The sequence below is a fragment of the Lactuca sativa genome, chromosome 4 (genome assembly GCF_002870075.4).
Source record: "Lactuca sativa cultivar Salinas chromosome 4, Lsat_Salinas_v11, whole genome shotgun sequence".
Taxonomy (NCBI): domain Eukaryota; kingdom Viridiplantae; phylum Streptophyta; class Magnoliopsida; order Asterales; family Asteraceae; genus Lactuca; species Lactuca sativa.
Genome location: NC_056626.2, coordinates 20,437,976 through 20,463,079, shown reverse-complemented (window position 1 = coordinate 20,463,079; position 25,104 = coordinate 20,437,976). Strand labels below are relative to the sequence as shown.

The 25,104-nt window shown below is 34.7% G+C and overlaps 1 protein-coding gene and 1 pseudogene across 1 annotated transcript; both read right to left on the bottom strand.

Annotated features, from left to right (window-relative positions):
* Nucleotides 1-1,626: 1,626 nt before the first annotated feature.
* Nucleotides 1,627-3,845, bottom strand: LOC111915812 (E3 ubiquitin protein ligase RIE1). The gene is made up of 5 exons (XM_042900858.2): nucleotides 3,233-3,845; nucleotides 2,713-2,826; nucleotides 2,479-2,614; nucleotides 2,254-2,394; nucleotides 1,627-1,978 (listed from the first exon to the last, which is right to left on the bottom strand). Exons 1-5 carry the CDS (start codon nucleotides 3,718-3,720, stop codon nucleotides 1,820-1,822), a joined length of 1,038 nt encoding a protein of 345 aa, XP_042756792.1. The 5' UTR covers nucleotides 3,721-3,845; the 3' UTR covers nucleotides 1,627-1,819.
* A 16,208-nt stretch (nucleotides 3,846-20,053) lies between these two features.
* On the bottom strand, nucleotides 20,054-22,982 carry LOC111915813 (E3 ubiquitin protein ligase RIE1-like; annotated as a pseudogene).
* Nucleotides 22,983-25,104: the final 2,122 nt, after the last annotated feature.

Sequence of the window (25,104 nt, the reverse complement as noted above, 5' to 3'; positions counted from 1 at the left end):
TATATATATATATATATTCATAATTTTTAATATTATTATGGTTGCGTTTTGCGTCCCACAACTTCCTTATTTTTTTTGAATATTTTTATATTGTCGTATTTAGTAAGCCAAAAAATAAGCTTATAAGCTAACTTTTTGAAAAGCTAGTTAGGTGCTGTTTGTTTTTCTATAAAAAAACCTCTTCAAACCACTTATTGCTGCGCGACGCAACATACGCGCAACACTTTCCCTTTCGCAGCAGCTTGTTTTTTGAAAGACTTCAGACTACAAAACCTCTGCGCGTGTGCTGCGTGGCCCAGCACTTGACTTGTCTCTTCTAACCTCTTCAGCTTTCATTTTTTCTAAGTGTTTTTTTAAGAATTTTTGTATAACCTTTTTTTTTTTTAATTTTTTTTAAAAACTTTTGATTTTATTAAATTTTTATTTAGGGATGTGATACAATTTATTTTTATAATTTCTACGATTTTTTTAACTTGATTTTTTTAATTTTTTTTACCATTTTATTAATAATATTTTCAATTTCAGTTGCATCTTTTTTAACGTGTGTAATTTTTTACGAACTTTATAGACAACGTTTGCAATACTTTCTTAATTTTTTTATTATTTTCTTTTTTAATGTTTTTTAAAATTAGTTTTTTTTTTCTAGAATAAAACAATTAGCTTCTTTTACATTTTTTTAAGTTTTTTTTTTAAAAAAAAATTTATATTTTTGTTTTTTTACATGCTCTTTTTATTATTATTTCAATATTTTAAGACTAGAATTATTAAATTTCGGTGTTGAGAACTATTTTTAGTTTATAAAATTAGTTTATTTAAATTTCAGTTTACTGCAGCAGTCTGCAGATGTTATAAAACAAACATGGTTCTTATTATAGGCTACAGCCGTTTGTTCCATCTCTTCTGCTACAGAAGATTGCATAGGTGGTCCGCAGACTTCATGAATTTTTGCTTCGAAAAAACAAACTGCACCTTAGACTAGTTTTTTAGGAGCTTTTTAAATTTTTTTTCAAATACACTCTTTAATTAATTATAGAAACACATACTCTTACATGTATTTTTATGTAATTTTATATATTTCAGCTAGTTTTACCAAACGTTATTTTTTATCAGCTATCTTTTCAGCCCCTTCTTTATTCTTCAAAATAAAATGATTTATGATGGATGATGACAAAAATAATGTACTCACTTTGTGTTATAGATTAATTTCTGTTACATAATATAATAACGTGTTACAAACTTGCAATAATAGAAGAGTTGAAACCATGAAGTTAGAAGACGCCCCCACGTTTATTATAAATTAGAAAATATTCCAAAAATCTGAAGCATATATGCTCTCATTTTCTATGTGAACCAACTTTATTCAGCTTATATTCTTGGATTGTTATCATTAAAAGTCCAATATATTTTGACACTTTATGAAAAACATCCCCTTTTTAGAAACTTTAAGACCAAAACCGGTTAATATTTTTACATTTCGGGGATTTTAGCCTGTAAAAAACCTTCAAGTTAGGATCCGACCCGGTTTGTACAGTGATCCAAAAAAATCCAAATTACTTAGCTTAGCACCTATAGATTCTAATCACAAACGTCTAGTACTTTATTTGCTACTTCAAACCATTAAACGAATTTTACAAGAAGTAAAGTTTTCTCATTTGATCCATATAACCTCTCCTAGAACAAGGTATCCGTTCCAAAATTTACAGAAACTCTATAGCAAACAAAACAATGGCGTACTTTATTTTGTTAGTAAAAGAAAAGCTATTATATTTCCATGCATGGTTTTTCCTGTACACTTACTGATATGAAATTGTGAGGGCTTTCAGTGTTGTACACGTTGGCAGATGGTGTGGTTGCAGAGTGGACACGTGGTAGTTATCTTGAGCCATTTCAAGATGCATTTCACATGGAAGTGATGGTTGCATGGAAGCAAATGAAGCTTTGTTCCATCTTCATATGGATACAGACATATGCAGCAATCCTACAGTTTACAATTTACAAAACAAACCACACCATGAATTTCTTATTTTTATTTAGTGAGGGTATTTTGGTCTTTTAATAAAAGTTGAAGAAGAATGTAGACGAATGAATCCCTTCCATCGTTTCCTAGGAATGAAGAAATCCATCAAATATGGAATTTGAAGGATTGAATTCCGTTCATTTGGCAACCAAGTCCAAACACATGATGGAATGGAATCTCGGATTCCAATGCTGTGAATTCTAAGCAAACATTTCTATGGTTGGGAATAGACTTACCTCTTCCTCGATTGGAAGAACATGTACACGAGAAAAATCCGGATCATTTGTTTCAAAAGGGACCATTCTACCCCCATTATCGGTGTGCACTGCAAATCTGTATTTAGGAAGGACACTGATCTCTGCTTCTGATGCACCTCCCTGTGTATAATATAATTAACATAGCTGTCAAAATTATTTGAAAAAAAAAAAAACTAAAATGGAAATTTAAGAAACAAATTTCACCTGGCAACCCATGAAATCAAGAAAGGACAAGACGCAAGGTAAGCAAAAAGACACAGCAAGCCCTGTTATCACCCCCTTAAGAAGAAAACCAGTGGCAGCCAAGAACACGTCGATAACCATGAATGTCAGAGTCAACCTGCCATTGTTCGTAACAGAAGTAGAGAAAGAAAGAAAGTTAAAAACAGCCATTGGATTCTGTTAAAACTTACAAGATTATATTAATTCAAGACATACCAGAACAGATGTGGAGCACTATGCATTTCAAAATTGGGGATCAGCCAACAGAAGGCAACCAGCCACCACAGATATTGGAAAATCTTATTAAAAGTTTCCCATCTTTTCTCAGCACTGCAATTTCCAAAATGTAATACAGCAGTTAATAAGCCACACTAATTGCTTTCCATGGTAATTTAGAAACAGTTTACAACTTAGAGAATTCTCTACCCTACTATAGAGTACGAAATTTCCTAATTGGTATATAGAACATCATCCATGGATGTGATTTGATGCTTTGGACGTCTTCTGATAGAATGTTCAACTGAATATTTCCTCCAAGACGTTTATCGTTTTCATCTTGTACTTTGGTTCTCATATACGTAATGTTCAGAATTGTTCTTTGCTCAAACAGTCAATCTTGATATCTTAGATAGTTATACGCGAACGGTGTTCTTAGACATTAGTTACGTATACTCTGGAAAGCAAGATAAACTTACTGATTTCAAACTAAAAGTGAAATTCAGGATTAAAAACTGACCTCGTTACATCAGAACCGCTGGAATTCCCAAAGCTGATTCGATCTCTATCGCTCGAACCACTGCTAGCCGTCGCTGCCCTCCGATTCCTCCTTCTATACTCCAACCACACCAGGACTACATGCATCACACAATGCAGCGCGTAAACGCAGATCCAAGCCCTAACCGGCATATTCGGCTGTTCCCGCGCAGTCCAAAACAGCATAGCTATCGAAACCACCACGACGGCAAGGTTCCACGTCGTGTCTATAGCAACAACCGGCAACGAGTAGCCCCAATCATCTCGCCAGTTCTCCAACTGCTGTGCCGCGCTCTCGCGCACTTTCAACGAGTCTCCACGACGCCCAGATAAAAGACCGAAGAAAATGGAGAGTGTCGTTAAGGTTCTAGCTCCTCCAAACAGTGACTCGTGTGTGCTCTGCTGAGTGAGTAACGGCGCAGTGCTGATCTCGGTGTTGATCTCCGACGCCGTCGTCGGCGTCTCCGCCATTCGGAGGTCCGGAACAAAGGTCTGTTACTGTTAGTTTGTTGGGAAAGATTTGCAACGGAATAACTGATTCTGGTAGCTTCGAGGAGGTGTGCCAATTTGCGCGTGTTGTAATGATTTCAAAAAATGGCAACGCCTCTTTGTTTCACCAAAATAGACTCATATATATATATATATATATATATATATATATATATATATATATATATATATATATATATATATATATATATATATATATATATATATATATATATATATATATATATATATATATATATAGGTTCATATACAAAATCTAAATATTGTGTGAATGTATGGCCAATTCTAGACCAATCATTTAATTTTGGAAACTTAATAATATGACACTGTTAAATCCTATAATTTTAAAAACTTAATAATTATCATTAATTTGAACTCCAATATATTAGGCATGTGTATACCATTATCATCCATCTAATTTGAGTTCCACAGATAAACCCAACCATACGACCAAGTATTGTTAACAAAGATAAAAACGTACTCTGTTCACAAGTGAGCTTGATAACTTTCATTCTTATTGATGTCTTATAAATCATATTTTTCCAATATACTCAAATTCTTGTAGAACAAACATTTTATTGTATCAATTAGGGCAAGTTTTTCTAAATGATTTTAACATGTTATTCTTACAAATTGATAAATTGAAGCCTCGAACTTAATCACCGACCTATCATTTGTAATTCTCGTTGATGGTCTTCTTGATTACTAAGAAAATTGTTATATTATATTATGTTTCCAGAACATTAGTTAGCTAAGTGTATATAATTTCTTATTCTTTAAGAATATTATATATGAACTTGTAATTTTTGAAATATTCTTCAAGAAGGAGGATGATAACAATTGAAATAGAATTATATTCTTGAAACGTTCAAAACAATATCCAATAAAAACTTATTCTTCAAGAATTAAAATGGTAAGAATGGAAATTGATTTATATTCTTGGTAACGTTCAAAGCAATCTCCAATAAAAAAAATCTCTAAGAATTATTATGATTAAAATGGAAATTGAAACGTATATAAAAATTAATTTGTATATTTAAGATTTGATTATTAATAATTAATTTGGTTTTTTTCACAAGATACATGTATTTCTCATTTCTCTCTCTTAATAAAATGCATTTATAAGTAATTAAGTGTTGTTATATAGTAAATGATAGTCTATCTTAATAACATGTACCCTATGATCATATCCTTTCACTTTTTTTCAATCTAATGGTTAGAACTTAGTCACACATTCACACAATATTTGTGATTCACATTTAATCCTAACCATATATATATATATATATATATATATATATATATATATATATATATATATACACACACACACACTTTACCACCCCTATATTTCATTTTGATTAGAGCAACCAAATAAGCTAATTAAAATTGGGTTATTGCTGACTATGTTCAAAATCTATTTTTTTGTTCCTTAATAACCAAAGATACCGAAAAATAGGTTCGATTTTACCCCTTAGCCAGATTTTATAGGGATAGCCGGTCAACACTTACCTGATTGGCGAAGCTAGAGTCGGATCTTACACATGGAAGGAGAAACATGATGCCTTTCAAGGAAAAAAGGAAAATAGATTCGATCATATTCCCTAGCTAAGATTTTATAGGGTGTTGACTTTCAAGGAAAAAAAGACAACAACAAAAGCTTGAGTTTAAAGGGTTTCGAACTAGGTCTCCTCCTCACATACGAAAGAGCTTTACGACTAGACCAAAAGGATTTTTTTGAATTGAAAAATCAATTTATTATCTAATATGCAAGTTTATTATTATTATTATTATTATTATTATTATTATAGACATACGTATTTACTCATTTTAAAAGTGTGTGTATACATATATTTTTATGTATTTATTCATTTTAAAAACATATTTATATATGTATAACGATTTTATATGTATTTATTTGTATTAAAAACGTTTTATATGTTTATATATATATATATATATATATATATATATATATATATATATATATATATATATATATATAAACATGATTTATACATATAAAAAAATTGTATAAAATGTTATTTATTCGTATAAAAGTATTTATTCCTTTAAAAATGTATAAAAACACTTCGTAATGTATAAAACGGCTAATACAACCCCTTTTAGTTGGAAGAACATCACCAATAAACGATATTCTATCTGAGAACTCTTTCACAGTTAAATCTCCTTTCTTCAAGTCGAAGAACTCATCAAACATTTTCTCAATGTCACGAGGATCACAATACTTAGCCTTTATCCGTTGAACAAATTCATTCCAAGACATAGTCTCTTCAACATCATCACCCACTGTCTGGCATACTCTCTCCCATCAAATGAGAGCTTGACCCCTTAATACTTGAGAGGCATAAGTAACCCTTTGATCATCCTGACAACCGCTAGCTCGAAGAACTTTGTTTTTTTCTATGATCCACTTCATAGTTACTTTCGGGTCGTGACTGTAGCACTCGGTTTCAAATCGTTTCATTGTTCAGGGTCGTGGCCCGGTCATCAGTCATCATAAGGCTTTGGGCCTTGGGGAAGAAAGGATTTGGTCCTTTTTGGATGTGGGTATTATAGTCTAAGTGATCAAAGTGTTCGTTTGTGTTTCGGATCCCAAGGGTATAATCTAAATTTGATATCTTGATCCTTTATGAATTTTGGGTTTTTGTTCGGAAAGTTCTTAGGTGGAGGTGAGTTGGTAGAAGTGTAGGGCTTCTCGTCACCTTTTTGTGGATATAAAGTTCGTTGGAAATAGACTTATAACTCAGAAGTTATGGCCTTCGTATGTTTGGTGGTTTTAGGGTTTAGCCAGGTACGCGGGGCGTACATAGGTGTATGCGTAGCGTACTAGTGTTCAGTGGTACTTTGAGAATGGAAACTGGGTGAAGATTCGTCTGTTTAAGGCAAGGGTTGTGGTTTTTAGTCGCCAACATAAGAACTCGGGGAATTGGTATAGTATCATGGGAGGTGATTTGGATTATCACATAAGGTTTCAAGAGCATTCTTTAGGGTTTCAGGAGTTGGGCGATCTTTGAGTTTGGCTAGCAATGGAATGATGGTATTGATTAGTACAAGTTATAGGCGGTTCATGCTGTTTGTGGTAGATGGGTCAAAGATCCATCATAATTAAGAGGTGAGAGAGAGCTTCGTCGAACCCAAGTGGGGGGAGGATTGTCACAACTGGCATTTTAGCTAGGAAAATTATGTTCCTGTGTAACCATTCAACTATTGTAAAACTTATATTCTAAGTAAATCTCACTCAATGTACATCTAGATTCACCATTCATGTTCATCAAAGAGTTTAAAAACCCTAAGAATCCCGGTTTAAGTCCATATTGGACTAGGAGTTCCTTATTGGGCCTAATGGACCAATAAGCACCTACTTCAACCTCATTGGACTTAGAAGCCCTAATTGGATCCAAATTGGACCCAATTCATAAATCTAAAACATTTTGGACCATTTGGGTCTAGAATGATTCATTCTAACCCTAATGGGCCTTATTGGGCCATAACTAATCCAATTAACCATTAGTAAGCCATAAGCCCATTCTTTTATCCTAATTGGGCCGTGAATGCTTCCAAGTGCCCAATAGGCCGATAATTTTTATGTTTAGGATCCAAATATCCTAACTAAAGTTAATGGGCCCAAGCTACTCCAACTCTTTCTTCTTGACCCAAAATCTCGGCCCATGTATAAAAAAAGGAAAATAAGAGATTAAAGGGGGGGGGGGGTGACTTTGGAATGTCACCTCCATTTTATACACCATATAACCATGCAAAGACCAACATTTATCCATACTAGTCACTTCATCTCTCTCTCTCTCTCTCTCTCTCTCTCTCCCATCTCTTCTTCTTCTCGACCGAATGCAACACACACACACACTCCACCAAATTCTCTCCATTCTCTCTAAGATCATCCATCTTCTTCCTCCAAAATTCTCAAGATTTAGCTTAGGTTTCAAGAGGATTTTCACAAGATAATCATCATTCTTGGTAAGTCTTTACACACTCAAGTTTTATAACTCCATCTTCATGATAGATCACTCTTTTAAACAAAGTTTTTGGTGATCATACTCCTAGAAATCTTCTTAAGTTCGAGATCTACTTCAAGGTGTTTCTAGGACCAAAATCTTCTTCATTTCTTCTTCAAAACCGAAACATCAAAGCAAAGGTAAGTTCATACCCCCTTGTTTTCGGGTTTCATATGATTTTTAGAGGAGAATACAAGTAAAATATGTAGATCTATGTGTTATATGCATGTTTTGTGTGAATTCGTAGTTTATTTGGCTAAAATGTGTTAGATCTTAGTGAATCTCGAAATTTTAAGTATTACGTAGCAAAGATCTAAGAATTACAACACTATATATATATATATATATATATATATATATATATATATCATATTACCAAGCCAAAGAAGAACATATGTTTAAGATGCAAAAGAATTCAACAAAAATCTTATTAAAGGTCAAAATTATCAAGAAAACAAAAGATAAGGGTAAAAAGTGAAAATTTTGTTTTAAAGGGGGCCAAACAGGTCCTACATGTATAAAAATGTATTTTTATGCTAAACATACTTTTACAAGGGTCAAAAATGCAAATTTAAGCTTATTGGGCCAAATTTTTGGGCCTCACAGCCTTTGGGCCCAATTTGCAAAAAAAATGAAGTCTAAGGTTTAAAATGTTATTTTGGAAAAATTTTGAGTCATAAATGTAAATAAACCAAATTTAGAAGTGAAAATATCATTTATTTTCAAATTGGACCAAAAATGTAAAGTTTTCCAAAACCGGGTCGAAAATGTAAAGTTTTACCAAGAAGGGGTTGAAGATGTAATTTTCTTTGAAACAGGGTTTTAAATGTGAAAATATAACATTTTGGGTCAAAACTGTAAATTTACCGACATTTGGGACAAAATTGCAAGCTTTTATAAATTATGGACTAAAGTGTCATTTTTACAAAACTTTGTGCCTTAATTAAAGATTTGAGTATTATTGGCCAAATATGTCATTTTTACAAAATGAAAGCCTTTTATCATCAATCTATTAAGCCTCAAACTAAAACAAACAACCGAATCAAAAGAACGAACGAATTACATAAAAATCTATTTATTGGGCCAATATTCACATTTCTTGGCCATTGGGCCCTAAGGGCTCAATTAAGTGTGTATTGAGCCCAATGTTTTCCATGACAGGTTTATTGGGTCTTGTGGCCCATTTACAGGTTAATTTGGGCCTAAGTATTGGGTTACATGTTATTGCGTTTTTGTGGCCCATTTACGTGCCTATTGTGCCTAAATTATCCTTTTGCATGTGATTGGGCCTTTGTGACCAAATTACATACTAATAGGGCTTGGAATGGAAATTTCTTATGTTAGTAAGCTGTAACGATACCTTTATGTAATCATTAAAATCCATAAACTTATTCAAGTACCCTTCGAATACAAAAACATCTCACAAATATGTAAACATTGAACATAATACAAAAAGAGGTTAAGAATCTAGTGAGACTTGTCGGTTGGCACCATTGAGTGTACAGTCATAGCCTGTAGTTATAATCAGAGTTTCATAGTAGGAAAGCAAGAGTTTGTGTATAGATCTATACGGGGTGACCCCCCACGCCTTAGCTGTTCGCTACAGCTAGACTAGGCCAGTCTAGGGCGACAACATCCTTAGCAAGACCGACATTTGGAAAAATACCAAGACGGACGACCTAGTCATTATCATGTATGGTTATAACGACTCATATAGAGATTCGATACCAAAAGATTAACCTTTTGAAGATAAACTCTTTAATTGTGTTAATTCAAAATGACTTATTTAACGATACAAGAATTTAGATGTTATAATAAAACAGAAAATATCGGATTTTCTGGGGGAAATTATTTACAATTATCATTTATTAGAAATACAATGAATCTATACTACACTCTTACAAGTTTCATCCATTAAATTCACACATGCATTTGTACTCGATTTTCACATTATTTTCAAAACATGTTACAGAAAATATCGGATTTTCTGGGTTTTTACGAAAGATAAAAAGACTTTTACTCAAATATACTTATGAACTCACCAACATTATATATGTTGACCGTTTTCAAAATAACTTGTATTCTCAGGTAATCGTTAAGCTGGAAGATATGCAAGTGTGTATGGTTTTGTTTATGTAACATCACTTATTTTACTTTGAACAATTAGAACATATATAATTTAATAATGTACTTGATGTGAATAATGTTGGTTGTATTGTGTAATGTTGGTGATGAATGTGTTATGTTTCATGTATATTCATTGTAATGATTACTCAATTGTTAGTCACATGAGCCCCCAGACGTTTCTGCCATTTGGTTCGGGGGTGTGACAAGGATCGATCCGAATTTCTGGAAGTTAGGAAGGGTGTGGAACTAGGGAAAGTTTCACATCTTGGCCAGGGAGAGAGAGACGACCCAAGTGGTTGTTTTAGATTAAGGTTGTGTAAGTGGGAGTTCAAGAAATTTCTAATCGTTGGTCAACGTCCTCTTTTTTGTGCATAGCAGGCTTGTGGTTGAGTCCCGGTTGAGGGCTTCGGAATTCGAAGTATGTCCCGAACATCTGTCGAGATGTAGTTGGATGCAGGATTCAGCTTAGGATGCATGGAGTTGTGATGATTAGGGTGTGGTAAGGCCATGAGTGGTAACCATTGTTGGTTGATGTGTTGTAAGACTGCGATGAGATCGTAGCATTCATCGGTTTGAGGTAGACTATTGTTAGTAATGGTCGTGAGCGTGGAGGGGGAATCAGTTCATGCCTTGAGCACACCGGTCGAAGATTAATTCTCCGTTTAAGTTGAGGACCATTGGGGTCCGAGACGGAGTCATCCCTTCGGGCTTCCTGAGAGACTCGGTGGTTTCGCACCCAAGAAATTCTTGTACATTCGTCCATCCTTGTCGTTTCTCCTCTCCGGGCCATCCCTTCGTTCACCTTGAGTCCCCACTTGACTCACTCGGCGGCTGTAGTTCCCTTCCTTCGATTACTCGGGAATCAGCTCGGGTTGCTCAATGAGCATAATAGGTTCGTCCCTATTCGACATCCGCCTCATTTCTTCCCTTTGTTCAGCTAACATAGTCTGAATCATGGCTTGTACTCCAGCCATGGTGATTGACTCGGGTACATCTTCTACTATGACAGGTATTTGCTGAATCACCGGGGGTTGATTCCTATTTCCATTTGCATTCCTAGATCCACTGTGGGTTCTTGCCATTTTGATCTATACAACAAATAAGGTGAATCTAGATCTTAATTTAGGATTGACGTCATCCTTATCACCCCGAAATGTTTACATGCTAGTTCTAATATCATAGTCGTATGTTTAGAATCCTAAACACATAAGGTTTCCAGATCCGGTCGGCAACAGACCATAGATCCGATCAAACTATAGCATAAAGCATAACAAATCATTTAGCACGTAAAAGCAATTTAGGCATCATTCCTAAAATAAGCTAGTGCTTGTGTCTATTCAGGTGTATTACCTAAATCTAACAGACACACTCCTCACGATCATTGCTTAGCATTCTAAGTTTAAGTCTAGAAATAAATCCATAATCCTAGTTCGCTTAAACTAATGCTCTGATACTAACTGTGACATCTTCATTTTCGTGGCCAGAAAAGACCGATCGTGTTTATGCTTTATAAAAATTAGAGTATCTATTTTTAATAAAAAGGTTGCGAAATTTGTTCCCAGTAAAACATGATAAATACGTTATCAAATCATTTTCGAAGAAAAGTATTTTTATTCATTTTAAAACATTTGGGATGTCATTGTCAATACAGAAACATAAGCATAAACAGAACTTACATTCATTATCACTAGTGATATATATCTCCTTAATCTCTCAGTGTAATGTGACTTCATATCAACACATGTGATATAAATAAACTGAGTGGGTCAGGTTGGGAAACCTGGTGAGTACATAGAGTTTTCAACCCACAATAATATAATCATTATGTTTAAACAATCAAACAATCAACCCAATTATCCATCACCATTATCTTCTTTATTCTTAAGGATCTACCCTAAGAATCAACTATTTCGCGTTCATTCATTCCTAAGGATCATCCTAAGGAATCGACACGAAGTCCATCGTTGCCACGGTTTACACAACGCGCACTAAGTCTGCATAGTCGCCAGGGTTTAGGCATCAAGTCTACATGATCACCAGGGTTTAGGCATCAAGTCTACATGATCAACAGGGTTTAGGTATCAAGTATGCATGATCACCAGGGTTTAGGCATCAAGTCTGCATGATCACCGGGGTTTAGGCATCAAGTCTGCATGATCACCTAGGTTTAGAGTACACCGGGTGAACACATTGTTCACAACACCTACAGGTTGCGAGCCTGCTAGTGTTCCACTGGACTGTCTAGAATAGTCCGTGGTTGTCATTCATACTCTGCTGAATGACGAGGCCATCGTTTGGGAAAAAGGCTTCTCACATCGTCCACCTCTCACCCTCACCTCACAGTCTATTTCACCTCTCAACTCATCTTCCAACTCATACTCCATCTATTACATATACCCATGTTTTACCCCAACATTATCGTAGATATAAAATACATATTGATGGGATGTCAAGCCCACCAAGCAAATTACACCCTTTGATTGCTAAATAAACGTAATATAATGGTAAAAAGGGGTATCGATCCTCGGGGAAATGGTTGTATTCAATCACCAATGCAATTCAATAGAACTAGTGAAATTAAACTAATTAACTACAATTAAACTAAAAGGGGGGGGGGGGTTGATTACTTGAAAACTAAAATACTTGAATAACTAAAAACCTTGCAATTAAGCAAGTTGATGAGATGCTCAAAGGTTGGAAATAATTGGTTAACTAAGGCAATTCAACACAATGAACATTTGTGTGTTTATCATTAGGATCTAATACAAAGATTATCCTTCATCCCAAATTGGTTATAGCAATCATGAAGCATGATATGCCAAGATTCCTCATAGGTTGTATGGAGGTTGGGGAAGCCCAAAACACACCTTCTTAATTAAGATAAAGGGTCAATTGAAGCAATTAATCCCAAGAAATCAATTAGCCTTAAGAATGAAGGAATCCCCAATTCCTAGAGGATGTCAAATGCTTACACATCCATAAAGGAGATATGATTCATAAGCTAGAGATGATTTCTACCATCATAAAGCCTTTGTTCTAGATAAATTCAATGATCCAATGCAAAATCAATGAAATAAATCAACCATTGCTCAATCAAATACTAAGCTCATGATCAAAGCATCAAATAAGCATAAGAATTGCAAACTAGAATCATAAACATGGAATAAATTGATAATCAACATAAATCCTTCAAAACCCACAAACATTCATTGGTTTTCAGCCAAAGTCAACCAAATGAGAGTATTAGCCACTCATGGCAACAAAGTAACAAGAATAATAATCTAATTGCATAAAGAAACTACCTAAGATTTGGAAAGATGAAAGGAAATGGTTTCTAGCTCCCAAAATCGCCTCTTGCAGGTCTCCAATGGTGGAAAAACGTGAATTAGCCTCTAGATCTGATCCCCAAAGGTTATGGCAAGCCAAATGACCAAAATGCCCAAACTTGGCAGTTGCGCGGGTACCCGCGCGACGAAAATTCCACCGCGCAAATGTTGCAGTCATGCTATTGGTCCACCAAGCCACTCCACCCTTCCACTACCAAAGATTCCTTTGGTCCCCCCTCCCTTGTCCATGTAATTTGAAATGCACCAATCATCATTTAGCCATCAAATGGATACTACAAGCCCAAAATTAGAATTTTATGATCCATCTTCACAAGCCCAAATAATCCAAGCCAATAACTTTCAAAGCCCAATTCTTCCTCTTTGATTCCGCCAAGCCCAATAATGCCTCGGGAGCCCACTAAGCCCGTCTCCAATCAACCCGCAACTGCAACAAGCACCGAAAAACCTACAAAATATCTCATGCAACATAACAAGCACCCAGTATGATCCATACTAAAGAAATATAAATAAAATACAATGCATTAATGATAAAAAGATCTAAAAATCTAAAATAAACTAATAAAAATAAGGAAATAAAATAAGCTATCAAATCACCCCAAGCTTAAACCTAACTTGTCCTCAAGTTAGAACAAGACTAAAAATGAGCTCGGGATGAACTATCTGAAAAGGAAAAAGAAAGATACCATAGAACTTGGTCAACATCAGTCAACATGGTCATAATTAGTCCTTCAATGGACCCTACGCATCTTCAAAATGTTCCCCGCTTTAGAACCATAAACCACATTCTCAACCACTTGATGGGCGAATAGATCACGGCTGGATGTGGTCGCGGTGTGCAAGACAAAGGAAACAGAGATGCGCCCAATGGGGGCCCTTTAAATCACCAATGTAGACCATAGTGCATGAAGGAAAGGCACCTCTTCACACACTATGATTCCTACATTTGTTAGGCCAAAGTGTATCATAACAAAATAGGGTTTTGCAGCACGGCCTCCAGGCAAACATCCGGTTTCAGAGGCTTCTCCCTTGTACTGTCCTTTACAGTCTACCGTCTCATCGTCGGGGCCTTTTCTCACCAAAAATCAAAAATAAAATAAAATAAAATAATAAAAACTCTACTTAACCTAAATCTAAACCTAACAACCTAATTCTTCAATCTTGAACTTCTGTTATTGGGTCTTCAATCACATTCGCTGCTTGACACTCTTTTTTTTTTTTTTTGCAAACTAGGTATATAACATAAGTCTTGAACTTGGAATCTTGTTCTTCTTTTTGTGTTGCTCTTTTTCTTCATTTTTCTTCTTTTCTTTTGTTGCTTTTCTTGAATCATCTTTAATAGGCTCTTATTGTCTTCACTTTTTCAAATCTCTTCATTCTTTGTGTTGCTTCTTGGAAGGTCTAAGGAATTTCACCAAGTAACATAGGACTCCAATAGTGAAAATTGAGTGATAGATAGAGGCAAATATGAACACCTAATGATCATTGACAATGTGCCAAGATCAACTAAAAAGGGTGAATGACTCAAAAATGGGTGTTACCGAAAAGACTTGGTCCCAAAAGATGTGAATTGGGGGACCCACTTCAAAGTTCATCAAGCACCTCAATGCAAGGTGTGATAAACAAAATCTATCTAGCTATCTACTCTAGACCCCTAGAAAAATGATAACCTATCCTAAAAAGGCGGTGAGAATCTAACTAATCAAGGCTCGGACGAGACTCGGGAGTACTATGGGGTACTCCCTCCAAAACCAAGATGCGAGTCTTCAATATCTTCAATGTCTTCATAATACCTTACCGGTCTAATCTTTGCTCGCAAACATTGGCATGACCAACCACATCCCTCCGCACCTAGACCCAATCAAGCTACCTGCATCTGACCCCCACACAAGCGGTCTCAAAGTGGTCTGTGAGGCCCAAAATGTGTCCCATTCATCAAATACAAGGAATTCCATATCAAGACCCGGGACCAATCTATGATTCAATACTTATGACTCGGTGCTATGGTACCTGTAGGGATGAGAAGACAAGAGAGAACAAAAATGCATGAACCTAACCTAGAATGCATCTAAAAAGTATGAAAATTAGAAAAGAAAGAAACAAAATATGCAATTTTTTTTGAATTTTTTATGCAATTTTTATGAATGACCTAAATGACTTACTCTAAATGCAACTATATATAACCTAAATGCAATAAAAACAAAAGATAAGAAATACCTCCTATGGTCCACCCCATGGCTTCTTTATGTTCTTTCAAGGCTTCAATTAATTGGTTTTCTTCAAAGTCTTTCAATTGAGAAGAGATAATCACCGGTAGAGTCCCATCTTGACCTAGATAAGCATATTTCAAATGGCTAGGTAAAGCTTTCAATTCAAGTGTGGGTGGTTGGATTATGGAAGGTGGCATCTTGATTGGAGAATGAGATAAGGCAACTTGAGAAACATCCCTCTTTGTGGAATTAGTAATTTCTAGAGCCTTTACAATATTTTCGACTTCGGAATCCAACGTATACATATCCAAGGTATTCTTCAAACTTTCACCTTCAAGACTCATGTTAAGCACCATCTTCAAAAGATCCCCATTTGATAACTCGAATAATTGTTGGGTGATTGGTTCAATCACATCAACTCCACCAAGCAAAATTACACCCTTTGATTGCTAAATAAACGTAATATAATGGTAAAAAGGGGTATCGATCCTCGGGGAAATGGTTGTATTCAATCACCAATGCAATTTAATAGAACTAATGAAATTTAAACTAACTAACTACAATTAAACTAAAAGGGGGGGGGGGGTGTTTGATTACTTGAAAACTAAAATAATTGAATAACTAAAAACCTTGCAATTAAGCAAGTTGATGAGATGCTCAAAGGTTGGAAATAATTGGTTAACTAAGGCAATTCAACACAATGAATATTTGTGTGTTTATCATTAGGATCTAATACAAAGCTTATCCTTCATCCCAAATTGGCTATAGCAATCATGAAGCATGATATGCCAAGATTCCTCATAGGTAGTATGGAGGTTGGGGAAGCCCACAACACACCTTCTTAATTAAGATCAAGGGTCAATTGAAGCAATTAATCCTAAGAAATCAATTAGCCTTAAGAATGAAGGAATCCCCAATTCCTAGAGGATGTCAAATGCTTACACATTCATAAAGGAGATATGATTCATAAGCTAGAGATGATTTCTACCATCATAAAGCCTTTGTTCTAGATAAATTCAATGATCCAATGCAAAATCAATGAAATAAATCAACCATTGCTCAATCAAATACTAAGCTCATGATCAAAGCATCAAATAAGCATAAGAATTGCAAACTAGAATCATAAACATGGAATAAATTGATAATCAACATAAATCCTTCAAAACCCACAAACATTCATTGGTTTTCAGCCAAAGTCAACCAAATAAGAGTATTAGCCACTCATGGCAACAAAGTAACAAGAACAATACTCTAATTGCATAAAGAAACTACCTAAGATTTGGAAAGATGAAAGGAAATGGTTTCTAGCTCCCAAAATCGCCTCTTGCAGGTCTCCAATGGTGGAAAAACGTGAATTAGCCTTTAGATCTCATCCCCAAGGGTTATGGTGTGCCAAATGACCAAAATGCCCAAACTGGGCAGTTGCACGGGTACCCGCGCAAATGTTGCAGTCATGCTATTGGTCCACCAAGCCACTCCACCCTTCCACTACCAAAGATTCCTTTGGTCCCCCCCTCCCTTGTCCATGTAATTTGAAATGCATCAATCATCATTTAGCCATCAAATGGATACTCCAAGCCCAAAATTAGAATTTTATGATCCATCTTCACAAGCCCAAATAATCCAAGCCAATAACTTTCAAAGTCCAATTCTTCCTCTTTGATTCCGCCAAGCCCAATAATGCCTCGGGAGCCCACTAAGCCCGTCGCCAATCAACCCGCAACTGCAACAAGCACCGAAAAACCTACAAAATATCTCATGCAACATAACAAGCACCCAGTATGATCCATACTAAAGAAATATAAATAAAATACAATGCATTAATGATAAAAAGATCTAAAAATCTAAAATAAACTAATAAAAATAAGGAAATAAAATAAGCTATCACATATACAGTTTAAATCATTTAAAACATGTATAAAATTGTTCATCCAGCATAAACAGCAAGTATTCAGATAATATGCACACATAGCACGTAATTTATATAAAATACTTCATATCTATGTGTAAGATGAAAGGGACTATGCACTCACCTGAAAGGTGGTGACTCAACACTCGGACATCGCTTCGATACTCTCAAAACAATTTTCTTTCGATAAAACCTAGTATCAATACCACTAGGGTTTAGTCTAACGATAACCACGGCAAATTAATAGTCTGACTATTATTACTATTATATAAGCGTTATACGATACTTATATAACTCATAATAATAACCCAAATAATTATTTTAAGAACCTAATAACATTACTATAATTATTTGAAAGCTATATTAAAAATTGTGTAAGCGTAGCTCACTTACAGGGGATTTTAAAGAAAATCGGGCTTTACTCGGAGCAGCGTTTTGAAACCGAAAGACCCTTTTTCTCGGGACTCCGGGAGCCTCAGGGCTCCCTTAGGGTGCTAGGGGTTTTATCTAAGGTTTAAGGGTGGTTTGGAACCTTAGAGAGAGAGAGTGAAGAAAGGTGTGAAGAGAGTGGCTGCCTTCACAACCTTTTATAGGCGCTCAGCTTCGATTACGTTGGGCGTTCAGACTCAGCTACGTTGGGCGTAGTGCTCAGATAAGGGTGCCAGCTTCGCACCAGCTGGCTCGCACATCGGACTCGGATGGATAAGAAGCGAAGGTACGCTGGGCGTACCAACCTCGAACGCGGGGCGTAATGCGAGGCTACGTAGCATGATCTGAAGCGAGGTCTGATCAGCGATGGAGGGTCTAGAAGTTGCCACGTCATCTCAGTTTCGCAATTTTCCTTCTCGACTTCTAAAAATCATAACTTTCGCATACGAGCTCCGTTTTCGACGTTCCTTATATCCACGCGTAGGCGGGAACGTACTCAACAACTTTCGTTTAGACTCTGTCGGCTAATTTTGACTTTATTTTAAAAGTTATATTTTTAACAGGCCGAGACAAGATTGGTCTGTTAAAATTTCATAACTTCTTCATCCAACGTCCGTTTTCATCTGTCTTTTCATTGTTATGCTACTATTAACGAGATCTTCGATTCTCGTTTAGGTTCTGTCGGCTAAAAACGGCTCGATCTAATATTCGAATTTCGGGCTGTACACTGCTAAGTCGAAACTTCGAAAAATCATAACTTCCTCATACGAAGTCAGATTTGGGCGTTCTTTTTATGGACGCTCTCGGTTTAACGTATTCTACGACTTTCGCTTAGATCTCTAAGGCTAAAAGTCGCTTTATCGTAAATTCACTATTTACGCTTCCAGGTGTCGTGCCGGTTTTGCCGTAAAACTTCGACGAACTATAACTCTTCGTTATAACTCAGATTTCGGTAGGGATGTCAACGGGGGCAAACGGGACGGGGAGTGCATCCCCCACCCCTGAATCCCCTTTATTACCCTCGCCCCCGTCACCGTTCCCCCGTCCCCGATTGATTTTGGGCTACCTTTTTTTGGGCTAAAAGAAGTTGTTATTTAGGCTAAAAGAAACTATTTTTTAGGTAACAAATTATTATTTATAGCAGAATTTTACATGTTAAAAATAAAAAAGTTATAGCATTTTAAAAAAATTTACTAACAACTTAAAAACATGTTTTTTGATAAATTTTGGAAGCTTAAAATCATGTTATTGTTTATTATATTTATATAATTAATATATGTAAATATATGTGTAATTTATTAACGGGGTCCCCATGGGGGTTTCGGGACGGGATTGCCTACCCCCGCCCCCGCCCTCGATTTTTTTTAAAAAAATCCCCCAAACAGGACGGGGCCCCCACGGGACTTTTTGACATCCCTAGATTTCGGCGTTCTTTATATGTACGGAAACTTTGTGACATATTCTACAACTTGGTTAAGATTATTTATTCTAAATAATCTTTTGTCGAAAAGTCATTTTTGACCCCTATTATCTCTAAATTGACTAGCCCAGATCTACGGGCGTTACAGTATATATATATATATATATATATATATATATATATATATATATATATATATATATATATATATATATATATATATAGGGGACATAGAATATACATTACAGCCCCACCTAAGCATAGGTACTAAACCTCTAAAATATGTCACTTTAACATGCTAAATATACCCGGTTTGGTTTCACTTGGTAAATATATCATTCTCCATAACAGTTCTTTCTTTTATTATCGTTTTATCATCTCCGTTTTCTTTCCTCAATTATCGTTTATTACTTCATCCAAGTGAACATTACTAAACCCTAAACCTAAACCTAAACCCTAAATTTAAACCCTAAACACTAAAGCTAAACCCTAAACCCTAACCCTAAACCCTAAACCTTAATCCTAAACCCTAAACCCTAAACATAAACCTAAACCCTAAACCCTAAACTCTAAACCCTAAACCCTATTGTGTCGATCTTGAATTTACATCTTGAAGTATTAATCGTGAATCCATTAACCGTAATCTTTATATAGTAAAACAATGTATTTTCAAGATGTTTAGTACCTAAGTTTAGGTGGGGCTGTAATGTATATTCTCTTTTCCCATATATATATATATATATATATATATATATATATATATATATATATATATATATATATATTAAATCGTTGGAAATTAGTTTTTGTCATTAAACTTTAAAAATGAAAACAAAAAGAGACGGCTTAAACCGGTTACAAGTTAGGATCCGACTCTTTAAATGAAACCGTTTTGTACATTGACCCAAAAAATCCAAACAGGTTTGAAATTGATCCACGGATCCGGATCGGGTTTTTAGTGCACCACTACTGTATTTTAATCACAAACGAGTACTACTTTCTTTGCTACTTCAAATCACTAAACTGAAGATGTTCAGTTGACCTCTCCTTCCTTCCAAAAAGAAGAACGAGGTATCCGCTCCAAGACTTTTACAAAAGATTTATAGCAACAAAACAATGGTGTACTTCTTGATTTTGTTAGTGAAAAGAAAAGGTATTATATTTCCAGATATGGTATGTACAGTTATCGATATGAAAATGAAAGTTGTGGTGGGTGGGTTTTCAGAGTTGTACACGTTGGCAGATGGTGTGGTTGCAGAGTGGACACGTGGTAGTAATCTTGAGCCATTTCAAGATGCATTTCACATGGAAGTGATGGTTGCATGGAAGCAAATGCAGCTTTGTTCCATCTTCATATGGATACAGACATATACAGCAATCCTACAATTTACAATTTACAAAACAAACAACACCATTACATTACATTACACTCCCAAAGTTTAAAAGGGAAATAGGTTTGTTGAATGTTTTTGGAAGGATTCGAATCCGTCAAAGGAATTGGAATATGAAAATATGAAATAGAATTCAATAAATAAAATTATATAACTAATCTTTTATTTTTCTATTTATACTTGATTTTTTTGTGTATTGTCAACACATGTAACTGAATTTCTTATTTTTATTTGGTGAGGGTACTTTGGTCTTTTAATTCAATTCCATCCAAACGCCAACAAACTACAACATAGATGAAATGAAATCTTGGGTTCCAATCCTGATTCCATCAGAATCCACAAACCAATCATGCCCTCATTATTTTAACAGGGGTATTTTGGTCTATTAAAAAAAGTTGAAGAATGTAAATGAATCCTTTCCATCATCTTCTAAGAATGGTGAAATCCATCAAATATGGAATTTGAAGAATTCTAATGGGATTGAATTCTATCCATTTGGCAACCAAACATCAGATAGAATGGAATCTCAAATTCCAATGCGGTCGGATTCTATCAGAACCTGGGAAACAAACAGGCTTACAAAAAACATCCAAGCAATCAAATCTATAGTTGGGAATAAACTTACAGCATCTTCGAATTGAAGTACATGTTCACGGGAGAAATCCGGATGACCATTCTACCCCCAACATCAAGTGGATCCTCATCATTTCTATATCTGTATTTAGGAAGGACTCTGATATCTGCTTCTGATGCACCTCCCTGTGTATAATTAACATAGCTGCCAAAATTATTTGAAAACAAAACTGAAATGGAAATTTAAGAATCAAAATTCACCTGGACACCTATGAAATACAGAAAGGCCATGATGCGAGGTAAGCAAAAACAAACAGCAAACCCTATTATCAGACCCTCAAGAAAACCAATGGCAGCGAAGAACACATCGATAGCCATGAATGTCAGAGTCAACCTGCCAATATTCATACAAAAGTAGCAAAACAAAGAATTAAAAAAAAATAAAAACAATAATAATAATAATAATAATAATAATAAGTGAATGATTTATGTCAAGAACTAATGGGCATAAGATGATATTGGTTCAAAACATACCAGAAGAGACGTGGAGCACTATGCATATCAAAATTGGGGAGCAGCCAACAAACTCCAGCCAGCCACCACAAATATTGGATAATCGTATTGTATCTTTCCCATCTTTTCGCAGCACTGCATTTTCCAAATTGTACTGTAGAAGTGAAAGGCACATCACACTAGCTTGAAGATGAACTTGGTAATTGTGGAGAATTTTATTCACATTATAATAGTATTCTTGCCTAGTATAAATTAAGCCACATTTGATTTCCATGCTAATTTTGAAACAGTTTCCAACCTAGACAACTTCTCTTCCCTGCATAGGGTAGGAAATTTCCTAATTGGTATATATATCATAACATCATCCATGTATGTGATTTGATGCTTTGGACGTCTTTCAGTTAGAACTTTCGACTGATTTTTTACTCAAGACCTTATCGTTTACGTATATACTGTACATAATTGTTCACAAACAGTCAATCTTGATTTCTTAGATAGTTAGATAGTTATATGTGTTGTCTGATCTATAGGATAAAGAGCTTAATTACAGCTAACTATGGCAGACAGAGATATTAACAATTGTAACGCTAAAGTTGATGTTAGACATTAGTTACGTATGTACCCTGGAAAAGCAAGATAAACGTACCGAATTCAAACTAAAAGTGAAATTAGGAATTAAAACTGACCTCATTACATCAGAACTCCTGGAATCCGCAAAGCTGCTGTGATAACTATTGCTCGGACTACTGCCAGCTGTCGCAGATCTCCGATTCCTCCTCCTATACTCCAACCACACCAGCACCACATGCACCGCACATTGCAACGCGTAAACGCAGATCCAAGCCCTAACCGGCACATCCGGCTGTTCCCGCGCAGTCCAAAACAGCATAAGTATCGAAACCACCACCAAGGCAAGGTTCCACGTTGTGTCTATACAAACAACCGGGAACGAGTATCCCCAATTATCTCTCCAGTCCTCCATCTGTTGCTCTACATTCTCACGCACTATCACCGAGGCTCCATCCTGCCCAGCGAAAAGGCCTAAGAAAATGGCGAGTGCTGTTAAGGTTCTAGCTCCTCCTCCTTCATTTAGTGAGTCGTGTGTGCTCTGCGGAGTGAGTAACGGCGCCGCGGTGTTGATCTCCGTCTCCGTCGTTGGCGTCTCCGCCATTTGGAAGTCCGGAACGAAGGTCTGTTACTGTTAGTTTGTTGTGCGAGATTTGCAAGAGAATAACTGTTTCTGGTAGCTTCGAGGGGGTGTGACAAATTGCGCGTTTTGTATGATTTCAAAAAAGCAACGCCTGGTTCTGTTGTTGGATACCGGATTTATTCAAACTTTACCCGCGATATTAAGTATTTTGTCATTAGGTCAAATAAGTTGTAATTTGTAAATGGTAAAAATCGTTATTATAAGATATTTTCATTTTAAATTATTTTAACTTTGTTTGTAATTTACAAGTTTAACAGATAAATTCTTTTTATGTTTATTTTTTATTTATAATATGATATTAATAAGATGGTACCAAAGTATTTGTTATGTATGCTCTTGTTATGAAGTTTTTGAAATCAAAAAAGCTATTGTCTTTAGGGTTTTCACATTGCTTAGGCTATACGGAGTACATGTATGAGTCGTGTGTAAGATGACTTGCCTATCCAAGTCATATGTGACATGCTAGCGAACACCGCTGTTAAGGTTTGTAAATGACTGATGGTGTGGATGGAATTATAGTTGAGAGAGAGATAGAGAGATCATTACTTTTCTTCGGTAAACATCATTTTTAAGGGTTAGCGACTTGATATTTTGTGAGATATGGAATGGTATTATGTGATGTGTCACGCCTTCATGCGTAAACCACATCGTTCAACCTTAGGGCATCCATAATGTATTGAACTTCATAGAATTCAATGGATTGTCACATCATTTTTCTATAATCCATACAACTATATCATTTTTTCTTACAATGCATTGAACTCTATAAAGTTCAATATAATGTTACAAAATGTAACTTATAGTAAATATTTATGAATTAAAAAGTTTCATTTTTCCCATTGAAGAGTTCAATGGCCATTGAACTCCAAATTCATTGAATGCCAAGGTGGCATCTTACAATGGTAGAGTTTCATCCATTGAATGACACATAGATTTGTCATCTCATTGAACTCTCTCATTGAACTCACCATTGTAGATGCTCTTATGAAGATACAAGTTTTAATATAGACTTGTTTCATAATTCTAATAAGGGAAAACTGCAAACAAAATTTAACCATATTGGCCGTCCTTATATATTTTTTTATTTAATTAAATCCTAAAAACTGGTAATCGTATTCAGTTTAACCTTTTTACCCGGTCAACAGGTTATCCAACTTTCAAAAATTACACTTTTGGTTCAGATTTCAAATTTTATTACAAATTCGGTCCAAAAGTTATGAATTCATCATGACTTTAGTTTTTTATAACTTTTTTTCTCAAAGAAATTTCCAAATATGTTTTTTCTTTAAAAAATCATATTTATACAAAAAAAAACATATTTTCATATAAAAAATCTTATATTTTCTATATAAAAACAATTTTTAAAAAGAAAAATTGTATACGAAATACCTATTCTTAAACGTAAGTATTTATTAAGTACATAAATATATACAAGTTCGTTTTTATAAAAAAAATATACGAAAACATATTTTACAAAATACAAAAAAAAAAATCCTATACGAACACCTATTTTATTATAAATGTATTTGTATACAAACACCTATTTCATACTAAACATGTCTCTCTCTCTCTCTCTCTCTCTCTATATATATATATATATATATATATATATATATATATATATATATATATCTATATATATCTATATATATATATATATATATATATATATATATATATATATATATATATATACTAGTTTATAACCCGTGGGAACCACGGTTATAAAATTAATCAAACTTTTATAGTAAAAACTCAAAATTATTAATAAGTTATTTTAAATAAATTATTAATTTAAGAGATATTTTTATTAGTTATGTGAAATTATAATCATTGATTCAAATAAATATATAAAATTAATTTTTAATATATATTAGATATTTTTTATTTGTGAATTAATGAACAATAATTTAAAATTTAAAATTTAAAATAGAATCACATTAATGAGGAGGTTTAATAAATTTAAAATGGAAAACTAATAGATTGACAAGTGGCAACACATTAATTAAAATATCTAATATGGTGACACATGACAAAAGTGCTACTATTTTATTAGCATACTAGTTTATAACCCGTGAAACCACGGCTACAAAATTAATTAAACTTTAATAGTTAGAACACAAAATTATTAATCAATTATAATCGTTAATTTAAATAAATATATGAAATTATATCACCATATAAT

Bases quoted from the DNA above. Each gene is read 5' to 3' on its own strand.
- LOC111915812 (XM_042900858.2), bottom strand. From the start codon at position 3,720: ATGGCGGAGACGCCGACGACGGCGTCGGAGATCAACACCGAGATCAGC. The intron at 2,827-3,232 runs GTCAGTTTTTAA...TGGAAATTGCAG, and splicing joins AGCGGTTCTGATGTAACGAG to TGCTGAGAAAAGATGGGAAA. The intron at 2,395-2,478 runs GTGAAATTTGTT...TATTATACACAG, and splicing joins TTGATTTCATGGGTTGCCAG to GGAGGTGCATCAGAAGCAGA.